Here is a 9,188-nt window from a genome sequence, read left to right on the forward strand (position 1 = left end):
CACACACACACACACACACACACACACACACACACACACACACACACACACACACACACACACACACACACACACACACACCAACACGCACCAACACGCACCACACTACACCTACACATTCCGCGCCACCCGTCAACAGTTATCTGATACAGTGGCTGCAGTCGCCTGCTGTGGGTCACATGCTATCAATAGTGAAACATTTTGGAAAGATATATTCACCAGCTTGGGAACATATATTTATGATTGAATGTTGAACACGGGGTGGGTTAATAAAAACACATTTAAAACAACAATAATTCATTGTGGTTGCATTTCGTATTAACTTCAAACCATCATTGTCTTACATCTGTTTGCATTTAAACTAACATACAGTCTATGAAATATTTTATTAAACAATGCAATTCCTACCCCTAATTGTTTTTCCTCATGCTGATTTCTGGCTGAACTTTATTCTTTTATTAGTTTTGGTTTTATACACTACATATATTCCGGTCAAGGTGCAGGACAAGGTATGCATGTAACATGTAACTTCTTAGTTCATTTCAGACCCTATCGAGACATAACGTTGATTGTGGATGAGGTTATGTTGTATTTTTCTCTTAAGACACTTTGTATTTTTTCCAATATAAATGCATGCATGGTTGGACTTAATAACAAAGGGATAATACATTTCAATTAATTACACTAACGAATTACTCTATTGTCATATCCGTGTCTTCAATGACTTACGAATGCTTCTATTGTCATATCCGTGTCTTCAATGACTTACGAATGCTCCTATTGTCATATCCGTGTCTTCAATGACTTATGAATTCCTCTATTGTCATATCCGTGTCTTCAATTACTTACCAATACCTCTATTATCATATCCGTGTCTTGTTAAAACATTGTATTTAGCGAGTCTTGGCGAGCTAGTGTTTATTCCTAATGCAGGATTTGTACCATCCCTAAACACACAAGCGTGATAACGTCTTTATCATATAATGTCATTCTTTAATTCTGTGCTTTAAAATCGCTTTCCCTCTCTCACAAACATTACCGAAACATTGCGAGTTTTCCTGGAATGCGCGCATTAATATTTATTACGTCACATGGTAAGTGATGTGTCAGTCGGACTGTGACAGTAGCCAATATAGTTCCAACTGAAATTTGTTTCTTATACACTGGCGAAGCAACATATACGCAAAACAACAGTTGTTTTTTATTGCCTTTCGCGGCAATCCATCGGTCTGTTCGCTAGAGTAACTGCCCTTTGTCAAAGGGAAGCTACTCTAACCCTAGTCTATGAGACGTCACGGCCACGGTCAGACGTTGTTGACAGTCGGTCTGTCCTGTTATAACGTTAAGAAGTGTAGTCAGATGTACACACAGCGACAAAACGAAACACGGTAACAATTCAAACATATTTCGGCAAAATCCAACTATTTTAATTTTTGGAGAAGGTTTCAAGCCGCAGAGGTCTACAAGCACAGATATGGCTACTGATCCCGCTTGGCTAGGCCTCGTGCCCGCGAAAAATTGTTCGAAAAACTTATAAAAAGGCTTAGCTACGTCACATTTAGACACTGATTTTCAGTATATGAGACTGTTCTTTTGATAATGATGGCAATTATCCCCGTAGTTTATCCAGATTCCCGATGTTTAATTCTGACTCGATCGCCGAATGACCAGGGCGACGCCATGTTTGTTTATAAACAGTGAAAGTAGTCCTACTTGACCTTTGATATTTGCATCTCTATCCGCATATGACCCCAACGGATATCGTTTTTATCCGTTGGCTTTATCCTGCCGAGAAACCTACCCATTATATGATAAACTTACATATGTAGCTTCACAAGTTCAAGGCAATTATCAACATTAAAGCTAATAAAATTTAAAGTTTACTTTGAAAACAATTTGTAAAGCGCTGGACTTCCTCGTTGTTAACATCTATGTAAACTTTCGGAGTAAGACGTTTATATTTAGGCAAGAAGTGGTCATCCCATGGTAATCAACTGTGCTCCCCTTATTGCTGAGTTGCTTCTTTATGTTTATATATTGGAATTTCTGCTTTGATATCGTTCAAATAACCGTCGAATAGCCAAGACCCTTCCACTGATTTAACCACCTGAACTAGAAATAAAGGCCACCAATGAGACCTCATCTGTTTCATATTTAGATCTTACACATAGTTTCAGAGTGACTAAACACTTTCCACGAGACTATAAACGTATCTAAGTTAACTGTAGATCCAGTATCTAATTTAGGTAAACTATAGGAATAGTATCTAAGTTAACTGTAGAACCAGTATCTAAATAAACTGTAGGCTCAGTATCTAAGTAAACTGTAGGACCAGTATCTAAGTAATCTGTAGAAACAGTATCTAAGTAAACTGTAGAACCAGTATCTAAGTAAACTGTAGGACCAGTATCTAAGTAAACTGTAGGACCAGTACCTAAGTAGACTGTAGGAACAGTATCTAAGTAAACTGTAGAACCAGTATCTAAGTAAACTGTAGGACCAGTATCTAAGTAAACTGTAGGACCAGTACCTAAGTAAACTGTAGGAACAGTATCTAAGTAAACTGTAGAACCAGTATCTAAGTAAACTTTAGGAACAGTATCTAAGTAAACTGGAGCACCGCTATCTGAGTAAGCTGTAGAACCAGTATCTACGTAAACAGTAGGACAGGTATCTCAGTAAACTGTAGGACTAGTACCTTGTGCAATATAAGACTAGTATCTAAGTAAACTTTAGGACCAGTACTATCTCAGTAAACTGTAGTGCCTGCATCTAAGTAAACTGTAGGTCTGGGTGTTGTGTGCTGTAGTGCCTGCATCTTGTAAACTGTAGGTTTGTATGCTCTGTATATATACTATAGTCAACTTTCGATATATCAGGTTTAGAATCAGTAAATAATGCAAAAATTGATATACCTGTTGTAGGTTCAGTATGTGCTAAATACTGCAATATTCGAATATTTGATATTCGCTATATCCCTAGTAGGTTCAGTGTGTAATGAACGGTGTAATAGTCGATATTCGCCATATCTGTAGTACGTTCAGCATGTCATAGACGGTGAAATAGTCGATATTCGCCATATCCATAGTATGTTCAGTATGAAGTAGTCGATATTCGCTGTACCCGTAGTAGATTCAGTAGTGATAAGCATCGCCATAGTCGATATCAGCCATATCCGTAGTTTGTTCAATATTTAGTACACAGTACTTCGAGAAAGACCACTCTTTAACCTAGAACATAGTGCTACCATATGTGCTATAAGGTCCAGGGTGGGACACAATGTTCTACTCCATTCCACCATAAACGTCCCGTCGTTGTGTCGTTCATCGTGTACCGGTGTGTTACTCCTGTTAGCAGGCTACGTAAAGTATATGATCCCGTCGGCGGTCAGAAAGTCGGGTACATCAGTCATACATAGCCAGATACTATCGTGTACGTCAAGCTGAGAGAGATGTAAAGGTGATACTCTGTAATTAGTGTCTGATACCAGCGGTGCGTGATTACTGAACCAACAAGTATATCACCCTGTACAGGGAGACGTGCAGAGAACTCCCTATACCCGCTTCACCTGGCGCGGGGACAGAGAAACCCCCACAGCCCCTTCAGCTGGCGCGGGGGACTGAGGCCCCCCTCGTACCCGCTTCTGTAAACGCAGGGACTGAGGGCCACCCCCATACTCCCTTCAGCGGGACTGGGGGGTAGGGCCAACCCTCATCACCCTACAGCTGGTGCAGGGGACAGAGACCCCATCTCCTACCCGCTTCTGTTTGCGCGGGGACAGAGGGCCACCCCGATACTCCCTTCACCTGGCGAGGTGGACAGTGACCCCCAACCCAACCCATTCCAGCTGGCGAGGTAGACAGTGACTCCCAACGCCTACCCGTTCCAGCTGGCGAGGGGGACAGTGACCCCCAACACCTACCCGTCCCAGCTGGCAAGGTGGACAGTGACCCCAAACGCCTACCCGTTCCAGCTGGCGAGGTGGACAGTGACTCCCAACGCCTACCCGTTCCAGCTGGCGAGGTGGACAGTGGCCCCCAACGCCTACCCGTTCCAGCTGGCGAGGTAGACCGTGACTCCCAACGCCTAATGGTTCCAGCTGGCGAGGTGGACAGTGGCCCCCAACGCTTACCCGTTCCAGCTGGCGAGGTAGACAGTGACCCCCAACGCCTACCCGTTCCAGCTGGCGCGGGGACGGAGGTCAAACCCCCATAGCCGCTTCAGTTTGCGCGGGAATAAAGAACCAACCCCGCACACACCCTTCAGGGACAGACACCCAACCTCACTTACCCAACTGGGGCGGGGTTGTAGTGTATGTGTGTGTGTGTGTGTGGGGGGGGGGGGGGGGGGGGGGAAGATTGAGAGGGCAGAGAATCGACTTCCCACGCTCCTTTTAGCTTTCGCGAGGGCGGAGGACCAACACTACGACTTTACTTACGACAAACAATAACAGCAAGCACTATGAAAAAATTATACCTTCTGAAAATAAACCCGCAATCTAATAGTAGAAATGGTAGTATTTATACCTAGTCACGTGGTCCATCTGGTATGTAACGTTTTTGACCCATAAACAATTCTAAAGTTATTTCAGTGTATCTTTTGTTATTTAACGCCGCACTCAGCAATGTTCCAGCTATGTGACGGTGGCATGTACATAATTGAGTCTCGACCAGACAGTCCAGTGATTGACATCATGAGCATCAATCCACGCAATTGGGATATGATGACATGCGTCAACCAAGTCAGCGAGCCTGATCATCGGATCCCGTTAGTCGCCTTTTACGACAAGCATAGTCGTGTTTTACGGCAAGCATGGGTTGCTGATGACCTGTCCTACCCCGGGTCTTCACGGGTCTATTTTAGTGTAAAACGTAAAAGTATAAGTACATACTTTCTGGAAAAGAGGATGCTTCAGTACTGGAACGCCGATCAGGTACAGTATTCAAATAAAGCTAGGCCCCCATCAACTGGGGTAAGCTCCACCACAAGAATCGCTCAACAAGTTTTAAAAAATGCTGTTTGTATGTATTCATTTTTTTTGTTCGTCGGTATCACCGCAACGGGAGTTTTTCAAATGTTTTGTTTGGTGATTTTATGATTTGTTTGTTTGTTATTTAACGCCGCTCTCAGCAATATGACGGCGGTCTGTAAATAATCGAGTGTGGACCAGACAATCCAGTGATTGACATCATGAGCATCGATCCACGCAATTGGGATCGATGACATTCATCAACCAAGTCAGCGAGCCTGACCACCCGATCCCGTAAGTCGCCAAGCATAATCGCCTTTTACGGCAAGCATGGGTTGCTGAAGACCTATTCTACCCCGGATCTTCACGGGTATGGTGATTTTATGAAAAAGGTCACATGTAGTTTGTCGTGTTATTAACAGGGGAGCGGGGTTCCAAAGGTTCTAAACAGGGAGAACAATGTTGTTACCATGAACACAACATATCTATTAATGAGTAATGCGTTGTTCAGCCAGACACAATAAGTCTCATTGGTCTCTACGAGATATATGTAAGGCCTTTGTAAATTCTAGTGTTGTGAGCAAAATGTAATTATATCAAACACAAACAAACTCAAATTCGACTCCAACATTTCTTTTAATCAAAATGCTTATTTTTAACTGGTTAGTATGTCTCAAATCACATACAGAATCTTAATAAACATGACAGCATGTCGACGCATGCGCTGACCGTATAAATACACTGTCGGGCAAAAGAAAGTATACCATGTTTAATGGTGGCTACAAATGAAACAACAATGTTGTTCTATGCCGGTGTAGTTAATACGAGCTTCCAAGTTGTGTCTTGGATCTAAAGTTTGTTGTGTTTCGGCGACTGTTTTCAGTCTAGTAATGTTTTGATAACGATGTAATGCTTTGGTCAAATCCAATTTTCATATACACACTTTCTTTTGTCCGGCACTTCACACGATCGTGCAGCATTCCTTTCTGTAAATATTATTTTTTCAACCTCGTTCCACTCTTGGAGCGAAACACAGACTGTGGCTCCACTGAGTAAGATCGAAGGACGTGCATAGCCGATAATGTGGCGTCAGGAGATCTCGTTACACTACAAACAGCACTACACACCCAACACGGAAGTATGCGAACTGCATATGGTGTTCCATAACCAGAACGATATTGTCTGAAGCTCTCGTACAATGTCCGTCTGGGGCAGGCTTCGTTGACCTGTGTACTGTTTGATTACAATTCAAACAGATATTTTAATAAATGAATTTATCTTAATATCTTCGATGTGCATGAGGTATGTTACGCTATGCATGTCAATTCAACTTTATAATATTAATTAATGCATCATTAAATCGCTTTGAGACCAGTGAAGATCCGGGGTAAAATAGGTCTTTAGCAACCCATGTTTGCCGTAAAAGGCGACTATGCTTGTCGTAAGGGGATCGGGTGGTCAGGCTCGCTGACTTGGTTGATGCATGTCATCATATCCCAACTGCGTAGATCGATGCTCATGATGTCAATCACTGGATTGTCTGATCCACACTCGATTATTTACAGACCGCCGTCATATTGGAATATTATAGCTGGAATATTGCTGAGAGCGGCGTTAAACAACATAGATTCCATATGGCATGTTGTGTTGGAAAAACAAGATGATCTCTAGTTCAGATTATTTATAGTTTAAGCGTTTAACGTTATAGAACAACTTCTTGCCCCCTTTCCCGTACCACACTCAGTTACAAGACGCCACTAAAGGAGATGGTGTATGGTTATCATATGCGGTGAAGATGCAACATCAAACGTTACCCTAATTCTGTTTCGTCGAGGCAAAATTTCAAAGAAACTGTCGGTGTTAATTAAACACGCCTGGTACGTCTTAAATAACGTTGTTGCTAGTTGAAGCGTAAAGAACAAATAAATGATTACACAGTGTTAAATAGAGGCGGTGTCGTGTGTAGTAATGCCTCATCATTCTCTCATTAAAGCACGGTCAATTACACTAAAGGTACAAAATAACCATACCAAATTCACAAGATTGATTTGAGATCGGCTTCCTTTGCATCAAATGGAGATCACGCGACAAATAAGTTTAAATGTTTACTCAAGATCACCTGTATCAGAACCAATCACAATGCAAACAATGATACAGCGATCAGGTCATGCCCACAGGTAGGTATATAGGCGCTACGTTGTACAGGTGAAAAGCCATCTTAACTTATGTCAACACGAGTCTGTGATGAGGTGTCGGATGACCGACTACTCGTCATGGTCGCGATCACCTGTACAGGTGAACAGTCAACTTACCTGGCGGCATGCTTTTGATGTGAACGTCGAGGTTGGGGGCACGCGAGCTGGGAAGTGAGAACATTTCGGGAAAATTGCTACAGGTGAATGACCTTTGTATACTTAGGAATCGGGGCGTGTTCACTGTGTTAAAATGAACCCTTGACGATGCCATTATCAAAACATGATTGCAAATAAAGAGACAGATATGTTGTGTATTTAAATCTCATCCCAATTATTGAAGAAATGATAGACACAATATGCAAAGCAGACGGGCCAATCGTGGCGGAATTATTGGAGATGAGTTGAGTAAAATGTACATGCTTACATACATACACGTTTTCATCATAAGAAATAATGACACGTGTATTAAAAATATTTATACGGGGTTGACTTCTGTTTTATATTAGCACATCAGGGTTTGGCCGTTACGAAATACATTTGTACATTATGACATGATGCTAAGATAAAACAAACTTTTTAAATATCACAGAGATTATTAAAACTAATGTTTATCTCGTGACTTTTTTATCAGCGTGGCAGAAATCCTACTGTGTACATGTATACTACTGTGATCTGTGATGCCTTTGACGGATATGTGAGACTCACGTGAAGTAATTTGTGTTAGATCACATTATTTGTCCAGTGCTGGTCAAACCATGGTGGTCAGTGGTGAGAACATAATTGTGTAATTAGGTGAGGTGAGGTGAAATGGGGTTTAACGTCGCGTCCAAAATTATTGCACTTATATAGCGACGTGCATGCACGTGTGTGTGGCTGCTTCTACTAGTCCGGACTGATGCCGACTTATAGTGCTAGCACACTGAGATACCATGCCGAAGTTTAACATGAATACCCCACTCAGACACAGTATACTGACTCCGAGCCGACCGGTCCTTGTTTTAGCCCCTTAATGCCGAGCGGCAGACAGGGTAACAACAAGTACCATCTTTTAACGTCTTTTACACAACGAAATGAACAATACTGCCAGTTACTTGAGTCAAACCATCATTAACAACGTATATATATGTATACTAAACATGGGGATAGGTTGATAGGTTGGCAGAATAGACTTTCAACCACGTGGTCAAGTGTTGTGTTGACCAACGCCCCTTTCGGTTGTATTAGGAAATTGTATTACTGTATTTTATTCGTCTTTACCATTGTGTATTTACAAAATATTATTGTGTGTGTTGGGGAGGGTGTCATGTACGGTGGGGGCGGATACAGGATTTTAAGATAATGGGGTGGGGGATATATTTTATATTTGATGGCCTATTGGATGTGGGGTGGGTTGAGGTGGTAGAGACAGTGATTGTGCCGTCTTGGATCAGGCGGTAAGCCAGCTCGACGCGAAGACTGTATCCATAGACTCGCTGTTGTACCGTCGTGGATATATATGCAGGGGTTGTACCGCCTTGGATCAGGCGGTAAGCCAGCTCGACGCCAAGACTGTATCCAAAGACTTGCTGTTGTACCGTCGTGGATATATATGCAGTGGTTGTACCGTCTTGAATCAGGCGGTAAGCCAGCCCGTTTTCCATATTGTACCCATAGACTCGTTGTTGTACCGTCGTGGATATGTATGCAGTGGTTGTACCGTCTTGAATCAGGCGGTAAGCCAGCCCGTTTTCCATATTGTACACATAGACTCGCTGTTGTACCTTCGTGGAAGCAGTGCTTGTACCGTCTTGAATCAGGCGGTAAGCCAACCCGTCGCCCGTTATGTAGCCATAGACTCGCTGTTGTACCTTCGTGGAAGCAGTGCTTGTACCGTCTTGAATCAGGCGGTAAGCCAGCCCGTCGCCCGTTATGTACCATAGACTCGCTGTTGTACCTTCGTGGAAGCAGTGCTTGTACCGTCTTGAATCAGGCGGTAAGCCAGCCCGTCGCCCGTTATGTACCCATAGACTCGCTGTTGCACCGCC

The 9,188-nt window shown here is 42.8% G+C and overlaps 1 protein-coding gene across 1 annotated transcript in view; it reads left to right on the top strand.

Moving 5' to 3' along the window:
- The window catches only part of LOC125372285 (proline-rich protein HaeIII subfamily 1-like), a 14,863-nt gene extending 10,648 nt beyond the window's left edge, over positions 1–4,215 (top strand). Inside the window, exon 2 of the mRNA XM_048381601.1 lies at positions 3,848–4,215. Within this exon, the coding sequence (XP_048237558.1) occupies positions 3,848–4,215 (368 nt within the window). The remainder of the gene's footprint in view (positions 1–3,847) is intronic.
- The last annotated feature ends 4,973 nt before the right edge of the window (positions 4,216–9,188 follow it).

This window comes from Haliotis rufescens, unplaced genomic scaffold (assembly GCF_023055435.1).
Source record: "Haliotis rufescens isolate VD_foot unplaced genomic scaffold, xgHalRufe1.0.p SCAF_4, whole genome shotgun sequence".
Classification (NCBI taxonomy): domain Eukaryota; kingdom Metazoa; phylum Mollusca; class Gastropoda; order Lepetellida; family Haliotidae; genus Haliotis; species Haliotis rufescens.